The sequence below is a fragment of the Lucilia sericata genome, unplaced genomic scaffold, assembly GCF_015586225.1.
Source record: "Lucilia sericata isolate MDLA Ls3-8-SP2 unplaced genomic scaffold, ASM1558622v1 Contig000746F_arrow, whole genome shotgun sequence".
NCBI classification, from domain to species: Eukaryota; Metazoa; Arthropoda; class Insecta; order Diptera; family Calliphoridae; genus Lucilia; species Lucilia sericata.
In genome coordinates, this window is record NW_023994743.1 from 3,007 (window position 1) to 20,000 (window position 16,994).

General features: G+C 27.8%; 2 protein-coding genes across 5 annotated transcripts in view; one reads left to right on the forward strand and one right to left on the reverse strand.

Annotated features, from left to right (window-relative positions):
• Positions 1-219: 219 nt before the first annotated feature.
• Positions 220-2,336, forward strand: LOC119607776. The gene is made up of 2 exons (XM_037961882.1): positions 220-1,231; positions 1,297-2,336. The coding sequence occupies exons 1-2, from the start codon at positions 308-310 to the stop codon at positions 2,224-2,226; spliced, it is 1,854 nt and encodes a 617-aa protein (XP_037817810.1). The 5' UTR covers positions 220-307; the 3' UTR covers positions 2,227-2,336.
• A 5,432-nt stretch (positions 2,337-7,768) lies between these two features.
• Positions 7,769-16,994, reverse strand: part of LOC119607774 (histone-lysine N-methyltransferase, H3 lysine-79 specific) — a 114,713-nt gene continuing 105,487 nt past the window's right edge. For 2 of the 4 annotated variants that reach the window (XM_037961879.1, XM_037961878.1), the window contains 3 exons: positions 16,691-16,957; positions 15,969-16,619; positions 7,769-8,832 (listed from right to left, as the gene is read on the reverse strand). In XM_037961879.1, the coding sequence (XP_037817807.1) occupies positions 7,874-8,832; positions 15,969-16,619; positions 16,691-16,957 (1,877 nt within the window). In that variant the 3' untranslated portion in view covers positions 7,769-7,873. Of the gene's footprint in view, positions 8,833-12,777; positions 13,201-14,089; positions 15,900-15,968; positions 16,620-16,690; positions 16,958-16,994 lie in introns of those variants that run through there. The other 2 variants (XM_037961881.1, XM_037961880.1) reach the window with 2 other exon arrangements.

The following is a 16,994-nucleotide window of genomic DNA, read 5'->3' on the forward strand; positions in this document are numbered from 1 at the left end:
CAATGTATTTGTCGTATCTCGTGTTTGCTACAAACACTTTTTTGTTTGCTTCAAACAAAAAAGTATTTGTGTTTGCTAAATAGAAGATAAGGAGACATGACCAAAACAGCGATATTTTAACCTAATAAAATCGCTAGATTTTGGTGATCATATTTTTAGTGTGTGGTAACTCTTGCAACAGCTGAAGTCTACATATTTGAAGCGAATTTAATACAGCTGCGAAGCTAAACAAAAAGTCAACATTAACTGAAATAAGGAGATTTTAGTAGATTTGTGAACAATTTCAAATAAAATTAAAATAAATAATATGCCATCAACGCAACCGAGTATGGCGAATGCATTACCATTCAATCGAGAATGTAATAATCCGCGTTTGGAGGAGCACATGCGTTTCATTTGTCCTGAGTGCGGCAAGGAAAACAACACTCAACAGGAGTGGCGTAAACATTTAAATATCCAGCATAGTTATGCTACCAAGACGGTGGAAGATTTTGATTTTAAGGAAATTGATGATAAGTATCATGAATGTCAAATATGCATGAAATGGGTGGCAAATGCTCACCAGGCTATAGCATTGCTGCAGTATCATCGTTTTCTACATCTGCCCTATGCGCGGACTTATCGCTGTAAACACTGCCCCGGTTCCTTTACGCGTAAGAAAGCATTATGTGAACATTTATTTAGGTTTCACAACGGTCTAATAGCTAAATTGGATAATGAACGTAAATTGCAAGAACTAAAGAGAACTAACGATGAGCTAAGTCCCCAGCATAATAGTGAATTTTATATGAAGTTTGTGTGTCCTTTATGTGGTAAAATATTCAATCGTTTCAATATCTGGCAACAGCATATAGATGCGGCCCACAGCAGCACCTCAGTGGATTTACGTATGTTTCGCATACAAAGTACGAAAAACTATTATTGTGCCCAATGTTGCCAAACACTCTACGATGGTCCTTCTAAGGCTCAGTTGCAGCGACATAGTTTTACTCATTTATCACATCCCCTTTATTTTCAATGTGTCTATTGCAAGATTGGGAAAAGTTATAAATCGGAACTGCTATTGCATGTAATCAAGTCGCATGCAGAGGAATATGAAAAGTACAAGGAATATATAAGAAAACCTATAGAATGGGGTGGTCAAGCTAGTAAGGATGTTATAAGAGAATTAGATTTAATATTGGGTACGCAACCAGCTAAACAAACGGATATTTTACAAAAGGCTATACAGGTGAGAGAGTGGAACAAATGATAAAATATTTTTTCTTTTAAATATTAACATTTCTTTTATTATAGGATAGTTTTATAAATCTAGAAGAGGAGATAGATAAAGATTTAAAATTCCAACATGAAGTTGCTTTAGATCAAAGTCTCAAAGAACTGGATGATATTTTAAATTCCGAAATCGATCCTAATCTTCAATTAAGAGCTAAAGCTAGCGTGACTGAAAATGAAATAGATGAGGAGGAATTGGAAGTATTATGCAATGAAATGTTTGAGGAAATTACAGAACAGCAGCCTATGAACCATGTAACGGAAGCGTTAACAAAACCCAATAGAAAACGTCTGAAATTAGATTTATCTGCTCCGGAAAATGGTCTCAAACTTAATGATTCTCTACAGAAAGAAATGCAAAAGTATATCAATTATCTTTGTCCAGAATGTGGCAATGAATTCGAATCACAATCTGTTTGGCGCTCTCATGTATTTGAGCAACACAATTTGGCCAATGCTGTGGATACAAAATTCCGCGCATTTAATGCCCAAAAAACAGCGTATATTTGTTTGGTCTGCTATCAAATACAGCGTACAGCAAAACATTCCGAATTAAGACGTCATCATTTTCAACATATGCCCTATCAGGCCTATTTGAAATGTACCATATGCACTAAAACCAAATCAAGTAAACCCAAAATGTTGCAACATTTACAATTCTCACATCTTAAAGATATACAGAAGACTACAAATACTATGGCGACGAGTACAAAAACGATGGTGAAAAATTTACGTTGTCTCGATTGTGATAAATTATATGCTCAACAGACAAGATTTGAGACACATTGCCGTCAGTGTCCACAACGTTTACAACCGCTGGCAGTGGGTCAATATAATATAGAGAAAAATATGAAATTATTGGAACATTTACAAAATGCTAGCAGACGTATCGGCAAGCTATTGGAGGAGGAGGGTATAGATGTTGCCAGTATGAAATTACCTTACAAATAGATAGTAAGCTATTTAAAATAAAATACTAATTTCAATTTAAGTGAATATTGTTTTGATTAGTCTATAAAATTAGTTTTTAGTTTTATTTAATAAAATTGAAATCTGCGGAATTTGTGAAATTTTTTTATTTACACAGTTAATGCCAACAACACTAACCTTGAGCTAAGGTTGGCTACCGTTATTGCTAAAATGTCTTTTCAACCGTCATTCATTTCCCTACCATTAAGTAACTTCTTATAATATCCCAGCAATATTAGCCACCTGATCAGCTAGATGACTAGTTATTTTAATATGAACATGTCCTAGGAGGAATTAAATTGACTCTTTTGAGACAGTATTTGACTCGGATACAAAACAAATAACAAGTTTCAAATGCCTTTTCTCTCTTTTACCAAGAGGACGGTAAAGTGGCGACCGTCTTTCCTTCATTTAATTAATGTACCATCAATTGACGACCTACCTTCTCTCGTTTAACTATGGTACTGAAAAGTGACGATCCGATTACGAAAGTGATGAATAACCTTTTACATGTATACCATTAGAGTTAACCAGCTAGACATTCGTATAAATTACTGTCTTTTACGTGTGCATTGACTCTTTGTCGAACATATTTACATACAAATCGACAATATTTCTCCTTACTTCGTGTTAAACTTTAACGTTCACATTTTAATTCAATTAAATTTGGTAAATACATTTATTTTTTGGTACAAGTACGAAACCTTTTTATAATTTTTAAATTAAATCACACAGATATCCTCCGAGATATGTTCACTATTGCGATATTGTATAAATACTTTTGCAAAAGTTAAATTCTAATACCCAATGGAACCACTTTTGCATCTAGTTTCACAAAAGTCCAAAGCAAAAACAAAGTAAAACTTACTTACATTTTAATATTTACTGCTCTGTTGTTTTTCTTATATTTTAATTTTATATAAAACACAATATTCACTAAATAAATTGCAATAAAACTATTAAAATTGTTTAAACAAAATAATTCCTTTTAATCAAACGCCATTTTGGCGTCAACTTGCAGTTGATAAACACAAAAAAAAACAAACAGAGTTGCATTCTAACAAAATAACGGTCACGTCAATGGTAGTAATAAGAGTGTTGCCAATTGTTATTTACCACAAAGAATAATCCCATATACAATAAAACAACATTTACATATAATATTTTTGTCATATATGTTCTATGTACTTATATATTTTGTTTAATTTAAATTTATTATTTTATTTTTTTCTCTTATTTCATTTCTTTGATGTTCGTTCATGTTTTTAAATATTATTGAAATATATATATTTATTTTATTTTTTTGTTTAAAATAATAATAATAATGACATTAAAGTGTAATATGTTTAAATATTATAATTATGTTGTTTTTTCTTATTATGTTTATATATAATAATTTATCATTAAAAATGTACAAAGTGTTAATTTTTTATGAATTTTATATAATTTTCTTTAATTTTATTTTTTCAATATTGATACCTTGTTATAAAAATTGTTTGAGTGAGGAGAGGGTAGGGGCGTATAGAAAGTATTTTATGTAAAATTGTTTTAAACAAAGAAGTTATTAAGATTTTAGTTTAAGAAAAGGAATGTAAGATTGAAACTTTTATTAAACAAAATTTAAAATTTTGTTAAAAATAAGGTAATCTCAAAAAAACTATAGAATTGAAAACATTTCCATTGCATAGGAAACTGGTCCGTTTGTAGAAAACAATATTTCCTGTCACTAAAATCTACGAAAATTGAATTATTTTTGTAATTTTATTCTTCAGAAAAAGTAAAACTGTAGACTTTTCAAAATATATATGAAAGTCCCAAATAGTGGTTTAAATTTTAAATAACTCCCCCAATGTTTTCAAATAATTAGGTTTAAAAATTTTAAATTTTGAAGTTTTCAATCCCTTCATATTTTTACAAAATCTCAATAGCTTCTCTATTTAACTTTGTTTATACAAATGGTAAAATTTATTTATAACAAATTTCGAAAAACGCACAATGTGTGTCATCATATATCAACATAAAAATATCAAGAAAAACAAAAAACTTTAAAATAAATGTATCTTAAAATTCTAGATTTTTAAAAAATATTAAATGTTATACAATATATTTTGTTGCTAATAATTATTAACTACATTGATTAATATTTATTTCATTTATTTATTTAATTATTTGTTTATGTTTTAATAATTATAAATAATGTATTTTGTTTTTTTTTTTGTTGTGTTAATTGAATTATGTTGTCAAATATTGAGATATTATAATCATATTTTAATACTTTTATTGTTATTTTATTTTATTGAATATATATACATTTTATGTTACCGCATATTTCTAATAATATTTAAATGATTATTTTGTTATTTAAATAATTATTACTTCGTTTTTATGTTTTTCTGTTTAGTATAGAGGCTTTTTACAGTTTCAATATAGCAAGTATTTTTATTTTTTTAATATAATTTATAGTAATACTTGTTATTTTGTTATTGTTTAAAATCTATTAAATTTATTTTTTGCTAGTGTTGTATTTTTTGTTTAAATTTTCTAATAGCACATGTTGTTTTTTATTTTCTTTGAAATCCTTATGTATTTTCTATTAATAATTAAATAATTTTACGTATATTTTTGTTTATTTTTAATTAAAGTATTTTAAAATATGTTTTTTTTTTTTTTTTTGTTTTTTAAATTTTATTTTATAAAAAGATGTGCTTTTTTTAAAACAAAATTACCTGATTTGTATTATTTGCTTTTAAGTAAAGTATTTGTTTGTTTTCGTTACTGGTTTTATTTTCATTATTTTTACAAAAGAAAATTAACTATGAAAATTTTTCTTTAATAATTCGCTGAGGTGGAAAAATTCTTAGAATTTTAAAACATATTTTTCTCATATTTATATTATTTTTCTGTTACTTCAAATACTGTTTTGGTGTTTTATTGTTAGTTTTTAATTTTTATATAATAGTTTTATTTTTATACATTTAAAATTTAGCTAATTTTGTTTTATTTACATTTTTATATAAAAAATTATATAAATTTAAATTATACTTAAAGAAAAAATATATTTAAATGAATTAAAGTATTAATTATAAAAGTAAAAAGGAAAATTAAAAATAACGGCAGTATTTCTTAATATTTTTTTATTATTATAACTGCTATAAATGTTTGGCACATTTTGAAGGCATTTTTATATGTATGTTAATTTTTAAAATGATGTTTTATTTCGTTTTTGTTATAGATGTTTTTAAATATTGAAAAAATATGTTTTTAAGTATTGACTTTTTCGGCTGACATTGTGTATATATTTTGGTCCCGTTTAAATTAGAAAATAATATAAACCGGTAAAATGATTTTGAAATATTGTTAATACAAAAAATATTCTAGATTTTTGTGAAAACCCTATGAATTATGTTTCAAAATCTAAGAATTTATTAAATTACAACAAAATTAACAAAACTAAATAGTTAAAATATTTTTAACTAAATTTCATTTAATTTCAATTCAAAATTTAAAAAACTGATATTTTGAGTAGTTTTGATATAATAATATACATATGTATGTATATTCTTAATTTGATTCTTTAAGAAAATTAAACCAATAATTTATTTCAATGAAATGAAAAAATTTTATTGATTTTTGTTTAATTGAGGAAAACCATTTCAATTTTAAAATCGATAGATTAATTTTTTGTAAATCAACTACTATCGACATTGAAGGAAGCTAAAACAAAATTTGAATTCCGCTTTCAAAATCAATATTAAAAAAATAAATTAAATTATAATTAAATTTGGTAAAACAATTAAAAAAATATAGTGCCCGTTTCTATAAATGTGAAAAGTTGAAACGTTGTTCGAAATCTACCCATCCCTGGCTTTCAAGTTGGTGGAGTTGCCAAAATCCTTGAATAAATATGTATTGTTAACTATTGACATTGGCAATAATTATTTAGCGATTTATTAATCGTTGAGAATTTTGATTTTTAAATAAATTGTTTATGATTCAAGAGGTTTTGCTTTTTATTTTGCTTAAATATTAAAATTAAATGTTTTACGCGTAAACAACTCTATTTTCAACATTTCTGCAGGATATGTATCGGTAAGTTTTTGGGAAAGGTGGCGGACAGAGTTCATCCGAAGTAACAAATAAATACTGCACTCACTAAAGATTGATGACTTAGGCAAAACAAAGCGTAGAAAATATGGTTACAGATGATGTGTCTGAGCTTAAGTAAGACTAGCTAATAGAAACATTGTCTGTTCTGTCCGATTATTGCAAGATCTATCGCAAACCAGAGGATGTATTCCCCATTACCTTTGAATGTTAGTTAAGTATACTCAGAGGTTTTGAGAATGAGCTTAGAGGGGATTGTTAAACTTTCTTCAGATATGTATTTCTATTCTGAACCTTTTTCCTTCTTTCCTCGATGATATTGGAACTAATTAGTACAAGTTTTGTGATGGCATTTTTAAAGTATTAAGACCAAATATATCTTTACTAGTAAAGGGTTCTTTGGGGAAATTACAAGAGAATGTTATTCGATATGTTTTAATAAAATATCGACTGTTCAAAGGTTGATTTATAGAATCTAGATATTTCGTTAGATTTGAGTTAAGAATTAAACATTAGAAATGGTATAAAAATAAGAAAAAGTTAATTTAAAGATATCTATTAAATTTATCATTTTACCGGTTAATTTATAAGTTAAAAAAAATTAATTATGAAAATAACAAATTATTGAATAATAGCACAGACCAACAAAAGAAAGTCGAAACCCATACATCAAAGCAGCAGAAAGCGATACTGGCCACAGAATTTCTCCATCATATTGTGTTTTTTAAACTTTAGAACATGATTTTATAGGGAAAACCTGATGTGATAAAGAAAATCTGGGGCCAGATTCGCAACCAGCGCAGTTCAAACTTTAGAAAAGTATACTTTGGCCTCTGGGTTTTTCAAAATTTTGTTAACCTGTATAATTAAATAATTAGGAATTAAAAAATTTTAAGAAACAATGTGGTCATACAAATGGTTGTAAAATTAATTAAACTGTAGCAAATTTTTTCCCAAAATTCAAGTATTCTACAAAATAATATTATAAATTTCAAAAAATTTACACTCAAATAACATTCCATGGTCTATTTAAAGAATCTTATACAAAAAAACAAATACCAAACAAAAAGTAGAAATGAAAACAAAATAAAAGAGTTTTGTTTTTAATTAAAAATTACTAAAATTTATTTATTGTATATAATTTGTTGTTGTTCTGTATTTGAATCAAAACTTCATTAACTTAAATTATAAAGGAGAATTTTTTTTCAAAGAATTAAAACACAAATATTAAAATATTAATTTAACAGCATCTTTTTACTAACAAAAAAAAAACTTTTTTTAACTAAAAAACTTTGTTTTTTTTTTAAATCTTAACAGGAAAACAGAAAAAATATTAAATTAAATATGTGTATGCAATATAACAAAACTATATAATGAATTAATAAAAAACATTTAGCAAATAATTTCAATTAAAATAAACTAAATAAACAAATTTTGTTAAAAAAAATAAGAATTAAAGAAAAAAAAAACAAGTTAAACTTAATTTATAATTTTATGTTAAAGATATTTCATTTTAATAACAAATTTACTGCAGTGATTGTGGGGTGGTGGTTACTGCGTTAGCTGAAGCATCACATTTAGTCTTTTGACTGCTGCTGCTATTGCTGTCCATGGACCAATCCCAATCTTTGCCTTTTGGTCGAAATTTTGAGGATTTGTGATGAGCATGCTGTTGCTGCTGTTGATGATGATGCTGCATTTGCTGTTGCTGCTCCAGAGAGTTGTTTAAACAATCCATATCTTTGACCGCCACCTCCAGCTGATCGTTAGCATTGCCTGCTGCATCGGCAGCTGTATTTGAAGATGAATTTGAATAGGCCAACAGCTCATCGCAATCATATTCCCAATTACGTTCACAGAATTTCTTTTTATAGTGTTTTTCCAAAGACGTTTTCGATTTGCGCTGATATTTCAAAGGAATTTTCAAATTATTTCCCGTATTATCCAAACTATTATTGTTGGCATTCATCAGAGAGGGGGGAGGTGTATTAACCGCCACATTGGGACTGGGTGTTCTAGGTAAACCCATATCGGATAGAGGAGGACTATCTATTGCAGTGGGATCTTGCGGGGAGGAGCAATTCTTAAGAGTTATGGGCAGAGAATTGACATCCGAGTGTGTGGACTTCATGCTGCTGTCACTTAAATGATCTTGACTGCCGCCCAAATGATTATGATGATGGCCATGATGTCCCATAAAACTGCTATTACCACTAGAGGTACTACTGCCACTGCTAATGGGTAAATCCAATTGTGATGAAGTCGAAGAGGTGGATAGGAATGTTCTGGCTGCATCTGAATTACTACTACTGTGTGTTATACCCGAATCGGGTGAGGTATTGCAACTGATCGAAGAGGGTACCGTATCGGTATCAATCGAACGTCTGGTCTTATCCAATTCGGTAGAGGCAAATGCTACTAAACGATCGAAACCCGAACTAACACGATGCTGCCAATGGCTCTCATCATCTGCTATAACATCATCTAATAAGATAATCGTTGTATTTGGTAGAAAAAATAGAAAATTATAAAATGAAAATTGTTAATTATTTTGTATTTTGTAGAAAAGTTAAAATCTTTTAAATGTTAATTTTTTAAATATTTTATAACAAAGTTTAGTATGTTGTTAGTTGGGAATAACAATTTAAAATTTAATGTTTTAGATGAGTTTTGAGTATAAAGTAGTTAAAAATTGAATGAAATTTTCTTTTCTAAATGGAAAGTGTTTTGTTGAAAGCGTCAAAGAATATTTAAACTAGAAAATTTATTTAATTTTAAATAAATATTTAACGAACACAAAACAAAATTGTTTTCAATGGTAATATTTATTGAAATAGTTCTTTTTTTACATAAATTAGTACAATAAATTGTTTTAAAATAATAAAAAAACAAACAGTATTGAATAAATAAAACAATAATAAATAATTAAAATAAAGATTTATCTATCCACGTAATGTTTATTAAAGAAAATATTTTAAATTAAGAAATTTTTAAAAATGTTTTATTATGAGAATATTTAAGTTATTAGAGGTATTAGAGACAGTCGAAATATTTTGACATTTTTGTTTAAAAATTTTAATTTTGTAGGGAATTTTTCCGAAAAAATTAAAAATATTTTAATTATAAACATTACATTGATAATACTTTAAACAAATAATAGTAAACAGTTAATAATAAAAATTAATATAAAAAAATGTTATATTTTTTGTAAAACAAAATATTTCCCCTTAATTAAATTTATCTAATAGTTTATTTAAAAAAATATATAAATTAAATTGTTTGTCTTCTTATAATTTTAGGGCCTTATCGATAAACGTTTATCAAAATTTTTCTTATAAACCTTTGATAAATGTTTATGTATAAGACCCTTAAAATGTATCCCTAGAAGTATGCTAATTATTTTTCTATAAAAACTAGAACAAATTTCCATAATGTTAACACTAACTAATAATGTTCTTGTTAATTTTTATGTCCAAAACAATATTTAGATATATAATTTACTATATAGTAAGATGTCAAATGTATAAATGTATTAAGAGAAGTAAAGGTTGATATTTATTAGCCGATAAAATGTCTCGACATCAGCAAAAAATGCCAATATAAGACAATGAAGTATTAGGGGAATGAAGAGAGTGAAGTCCATAGTGTAGGTTTAGTATATAGTCTATTCTACAGTATAGTCTATGTTCTAGTCTATAGTCAAGTCTATAGCCTAGTCTATAGTCAAGTCTATAGTCTAGTCTATAGTCTAGTCTATAGTCTAGTCTATAGTCTAGTCTATAGTCTAGTCTATAGTCTAGTCTATAGTCCAGTCTATAGTTTAGTCTATAGCCTAGTTCTATAGTCTAGTCTATAGTCTAGTCTATAGTCTAGTCTATAGTCTAATCTATAGTCTAGTCTATAGTTCTAGTCTATAGTTCTAGTCTATAGTCTAGTCTATAGTCTAGTCTATAGTCTAGTCTATAGTCTAGTCTATAGTCTAGTCTATAGTCTAGTCTATAGTCTAGTCTATAGTCTAGTCTATAGTCTAGTCTATAGTCTAGTCTATAGTCTAGTCTATAGTCTAGTCTATAGTCTAGTCTATAGTCTAGTCTATAGTCTAGTCTATAGTCTAGTCTATAGTCTAGTCTATAGTCTAGTCTATAGTCTAGTCTATAGTCTAGTCTAATAGTCTAGTCTATAGTCTAGTCTATAGTCTAGTCTATTAGTCTCAGGTCTATAGCTAGTCTATAGTCTAGTCTATAGTCTAGTCTATAGTCTAGTCTATAGTCTAGTCTATAGTCTAGTCTATAGTTAGTCTAAGTCTAGTCTATAGTCTTAGTCTATAGTCTAGTCTATAGTCTAGTCTATAGTCTAGTCTATAGTCTAGTCTATAGTCTAGTCTATAGTCTAGTCTATAGTCTAGTCTATAGTCTAGTCTAGTCTAGTCTATAGTCTAGTCTATGTCTAGTCTATAGTCTAGTCTAGTCTAGTCTAGTCTATAGTCTAGTCTATAGTCTAGTCTATAGTCTAGTCTATAGTCTAGTCTATAGTCTAGTCTATAGTCTAGTCTATAGTCTAGTCTATAGTCTAGTCTATAGTATAGTCTATAGTCTAGTCTATAGTAGTCTATGTCTAGTCTATAGTCTAGTCTATAGTCTAGTCTATAGTCTAGTCTATAGTCTGTCTATAGTCTAGTCTATAGTCTAGTCTATAGTCTAGTCTATATCTAGTCTAGTCTATAGTCTAGTCTATAGTCTAGTCTAGTCTATAGTCATAGTCTAGTCATAGTCTAGTCTAGTCTATAGTCTGTCTAGTCTATGTCTATAGTCTAGTCTAAGTCTATAGTCTAGTCTAGTCTATAGTCTAGTCTAGTCTATAGTCTAGTCTAGTCTATAGCTAGTCTAGTCTATAGTCTAGTCTAGTCATAGTCTAGTCTAGTCTATAGTCTAGTCTAGTCTATAGTCTAGTCTAGTCTATAGTCTAGTCTAGTCTATAGTCTAGTCTAGTCTATAGTCTAGTCTAGTCTATAGTCTAGTCTAGTCTATAGTCTAGTCTAGTCTATAGTCATAGTCTAGTCTATAGTCTAGTCTATAGTCTAGTCTATAGTCTAGTCTATGTCTAGTCTATAGTCTAGTCTCTATAATCTAGTCTATAGTCTAGTCTATAGTCTAGTCTATAGTCTAGTCTATAGTCTAGTCTATAGTCTAGTCTAGTCTATAGTCTAGTCTAGTCTAGTCATGTCTAGTCTTAGTATCTAGTCTATAGTTCAGTCTATAGTCTAGGCTCTATAGTCTAGTTCTCTTCTAGTCTAGTCTATAGTCTAGTCTATAGTCTAGTCTATAGTCTAGTCTATAGTCTAGGTCTATAGTCTAGTCTATAGTCTAGTCTATAGTCTAGTCTATAGGTCTAGTCTATAGCTCAGGTCTATAAGTCTAGTCTATAGTTCTGTCTATAGTCTAGTCTATAGTCTAGTCTAAGTCTAGTTATAGTCTGGTCTATAGTCTATAAGTCTAGTCTTAGTTAGTCTCTCTAGTAAGTCTATTCTATAAGTCTAGTCTATAGTCCAGTATTAGTCGTCTACGTCTAGTCTATAGTCTAGTCTGATAGTCTAGTCTATAGTAGTTATAGTCTAGTCTATAGTCTAGTCTATAGTCTAGTCTAATTAGTCTAGTCTATAGTCTAGTCTAATAGTCTAGTCTATAGTCTAGTCTATTAGTCTAGTCTATAGTCTAGTCTATCGTCTAGTCTATAGTCTAGTCATAGCTAGTCTATAGTCTAGTCATAGGTCTATGTCTATAGTCTAGTCTATAGGTCTAGTCTATAGTCTAGTCTATAGTCTAGTCTATAGGTCTAGTCTATAGTCTAGTCTATAGTCTAGTCTATAGTCTAGTCTATAGTCTAGTCTATAGTCTAGTCTATAGTCTAGTCTATAGTCTAGTCTATAGTCTAGTCTATAGTCTAGTCTATAGTCTGGTCTATAGTCTAGTCTATAGTCTAGTCTATAGTCTAGTCTATAGTCTAGTCTATAGTCTATCTATAGTCTAGTCCTATAGTCTAGTCTATAGTCTAGTCTATAGTCTAGCTAGTCAGTCTATAGTCTAGTCGATAGTCTAGTTTATAGTCTAGTCTAGAGTCTAGTCTATAGTCTAGTCTATAGTCTGGTCAAGTCTATAATATAGTCTATGGTCTAGAGTCTAGACTATATTGGTGATGGTTCCCTTTCTTAAAATTATAATTAATAATTAAAAATCATAAAAACCCAAATATTTACGCTGTAACATAAATACATACAAAAAACATGCCCATAATTAAAAATTATTTAAAAAAAGTAATTATATTAGTAATTGTTAAAAATAAAAAAAAAACACTAACAAAATTTAAACCAAAAATATAAATAAAATAAAACATAAAACAAAACTTACCTTAAAAATTAACAAATAAAAAATGTGTTTAATAAATGTATTGAGAAACTTTTGCAAAAATAAACAAAAAAACAATTTTGTTTCTTTTTAATAAAATTTAAATTATTTTAATGGCTTCACTGGCATCCTTTTTTCTTTGTACTAATTTATGTCTTTTCTTTCGATAATTTTATAAAATATTTTAATTTAAATATTTATTAACTAGAAATTTTGAGTCATGGTTTTTCCAATAATTCCAATTATTATATTTGGGTAGTGGTGGTTGGTGGTGGTAGTAGTTATTATGGTAGGAGGATGGTTTTAAGTGAATTTCTTTTTTTATATATATTTATTTGGTTTTTGTGGTTGTTGTTGGATAGTAGTAGTAGTAGTTGAGTTTATGTACTAGTACGTCCTAAATCAAAATTTCGTTTTTTGCTAGTAGAAGTAGTAGAATCCAATTTAAAAACTGTTTAGAAAGACAATTGAGAAAGGAATAGTAAACAAAAAGACAAGGAATTAAGAATTTCGAAAGTTGGTTTTGGGAATTTTTGATTTTGTGTTTAAGAAAGAAGTTTGTTTTTTTTTAAAGGAGTTAGTGTTTTCTTTTAAAGAAAGTAAGAAAAATTTATTGAAAAGAAAGTAATTGTTAAATGGTTTTTTTATATACAATGAAAATAAAAAATGAATTTTTAATGAGGGGCGGATTTATAAATAATTGCAAGACATTTCGTTTATTTAAGAGGTCACTCTTAGAAAAAACAAGTTTGTTAAAGCAAAATTTGATTTTGGTAAAGTCAAGGTACGAAGATTTTAGGAAAATTGTTTAAAGTTTGTGTTTTCAAAATTTCTCTTAAACTGGTTAATTTGTCAAATTGTCAAATATTTAAACTGTATTATCCTTTAGTTATTGTTTTACTTTTTTTAAAAACTGTTAGATTTTTTTGTTTTTCTGAAATTTAAATATGAAATTTACATAATAACAACAAAAAAATTTACAACATTAACAAGACAACAAACAGCTTTAAAAAAATTAACACAACGTATACAAAAAACATAAAATTAAAACAAATTTGTTGAGGTTATGTTTTTGGTCATATAAAAAATTATTGAAATTTTATAGAAAATTATTACAAAATAACAATTGTAAAAAAATAGAGTAAAAATAATAATCTTTTTCAAAATAATTGTAACATGCTTAATATCATAAGGGCCTTAATTAAAGAAAGAATTTTCTCTAATAAGTAGAAATTATGTAGGAGGGTCTAGGGGCAGTTTATTCTATATAAAAATTCTTCATTTTGAGAATTTCGAAGAATTATTTTATTACGAAAATAAACGTAATAGAGAAAATTTGAAAAAAAAAAAAAATCGAATGATCTCAATGTGGTATCAGCTTTAAAATGACATTTAAAGGGACAATTGTGGATCTTATCAATTTTGAAACTTTTCGAAAATTCGAAATTAAGTTCGAAAAAATGTTAAAGCTCGTAAAATAATCTCCAAATCACAAGGATTAATAAAAATATAATTTTATTTTGATTTGAAACCAATTTCTTATATTTTCGAATTTCGAACATAGAAATTCTGAGATTTCTATCAAAATTTTTCATGATTATTAAAGTATTTTTAAAGTAATTGCATAAAATAATGTTAAAAACATGTTCGAAAAATTTTCGAAAATTCGAAATTAAGTTCGAAAAAATTTTAAAGCTCGTAAAATAATCTCCAAATCACAAGGATTAATAAAAATATAATTTTATTTTGATTTGAAACCAATTTCTTATATATTCGAATTTCGAACATAGAAATTCTGAGATTTCTATCAAAATTTTTCATGATTATTAAAGTATTTTAAAATTACTTACATAAAATAATGTTAAAAACATGTTCTAAAGATTTTCGAAAATTCGAAATTAAGTTCGAAAATATGTTAAAGCTCGTAAAATAATCTCCAAATCACAAGGATTAATAAAAATATAATTTTATTTTGATTTAAAACCAATTTCTTATATTTTCGAATTTCGAACATAGAAATTTTGAGATTTCTATCAAAATTTTTCATGATTATTAAAGTATTTTAAAAGTACTTGCATAAAATAATGTTAAAAACATGTTCGAAAATTCGAACTTAAGTTCGAAAAAAATTTTAAGCTCGTAAAATAACCTCCAAATCACAAGGATTAATAAACATATAATTTTATTTTGATTTGAAACTAATTTCTTATATTTTCGAATTTCGAACTTACAAATTTTGAAATTTTTATCAAAATTTTTCATGATTTTGAAAGCAATATTAAAGTACTTGCAGAATATATGTTAAAAAACATTTTCAAAAGAAAAAGAAAATTTTTAAAACTCTCGAAATAATCTCTAAATCCTAAGGATTTCTAAAAATATAATTTGTGTTTTAATTGCGGCCTATTTCAAATAGTTTGAAAGCATTTTCAGAAGTTTTTTAAGTTCGAAAATAGTTTTATGTTAATGAGACCAATACTCTTCGAAATTTCTCAAAAATTAAAATTTTTCTAAGAAAACCCCTTTAATGAATTGTATATCAACAATAATATATCTTAAAACATAACAAATATTTGACACATCGATACATTTAAACAATATCTCAAAATATATGTACAAATTCTTTTTGTAAAAATAAGTTGTAAAATTTTAAGAATTAAAAATTTGACATTATTAGAGTCTCCCTAAATAGTAATTCCTAATTTAATCCCTCTTTAACAAATTTCTTAAAATTCTTGTACAGGAGGAGTCTAGTCTTAAAGAGAAGTTTGTTTAACAAACATTAAGATGAATCATCATCAGAATTAATATACGAAGGTTTTCTAGTATCTTTATCACTATCGGAAAAATCCAAATCAAGACGTTTTAATAAATTTGTTGTAATTGGAGGGGAAGAGTTGGGAGGTGAAAAAGATGGTGGTGAATAATTGTAAGATTGTGCTGAATTAGTATTAGGTGAATTAGATCTGGTAATTGTGCTATTATGTTCTAAGTGTAAGTTATGTTGTGATATATGAGGATTGGTTTGGTAATTGATGGGCTCATCTTCCTTCTTCTCCAATTGTAAACTGGAATGTGATGAAGAAGAGGATGTTGGTGGTAGTGATGGGTGTTTTGATGTAGAGGATGTAATGTTATTATCAAAGTATTCTGTTAGATGTTGGTGATGGTGGTGATTAGAAGGGATTTCAAACGTATAATTAGATAATTCAAGCTTACCATCATCTGCATTACGATTTCCTACGATGGGATTAGAATTCGTAAGAACATTTGAAGAAGTGGAAGATGATGATGTGGCGGAATTGTTGTTGCTGCTTGTGTTGTTGTTGTTTGAATTGCGACTATTTAAATGTGGGACATTATTATGATGATTATGATGATGTTGTTGCTGTTGTTGATGATGATGTTGGTGATGGTGACTGTTGTGGTGATTATTGGAAGAGTGTTGAGGGGCTTGTTGTTGATGATGATAATTGTTATTGTAATGACCATGATGTTGATGACTATTGTTGTTGTTATTATGTAAGTTTTGCCTATTATTAGCAGCAGAATTATGCTGTTGCATTGTTCTAGCCTCATCACCTCCCATTATGGAATTAATTTCAGGACTCATAAGTAAAGGTTCCAAGCTTAATTTATTACCACGTCTATTTGAAGAATTAGCTCCAGCTCCAGCCGAATTCGTAGAGGTGGGTGAACTATGATGTCCCTGATGATGACCACTATTGATACCTCCGCCATTAGTATTGGCATAAGAGTTTTGCCCGGAGTGTGTGCCATGATGTGCTAAAGACGGCTCATTGGAATAGTGTGGCACTTTTGAAGCCCTCGGATGATTATTTGTCATGGGTGATGTACGTTTTACACCAACTGCAAAGTTTTTATTAAAAGGTTATAATTTCATTTAAAATTTTTGATTCTATTAAATTCCTAGAACTTACGTTCCACCTTCATAGAAGAGCCATTATGATGATTATTATGTTGCGTTGATGTTGCCTGCTGACCATATGAATTGCTATAATGTTCCGCAGCATTATTATGATGTTGACGATTTTGCGTCGCCTGCTGTTGATGATGTTGGCCATGATTACCAGCATGATGATCGTTATTATGATGACCTGTGGTTGTGGACGCTGCTGCGGCTCTTTTTTGTCGTTCCTCGTGTTCCTCCCGGAATTTACGTGATGCCATTAATGAGGCGGCCAAACCTGGTAAGGTAATTATAAACATTATTATTCAGTTTAT

Coding starts and splice junctions, on each gene's coding strand:
- LOC119607776 (XM_037961882.1), top strand. CDS start 308: ATGCCATCAACGCAACCGAGTATGGCGAATGCATTACCATTCAATCGA. Junction 1,232..1,296: donor TTTTACAAAAGGCTATACAG/GTGAGAGAGTGG, acceptor CTTTTATTATAG/GATAGTTTTATAAATCTAGA.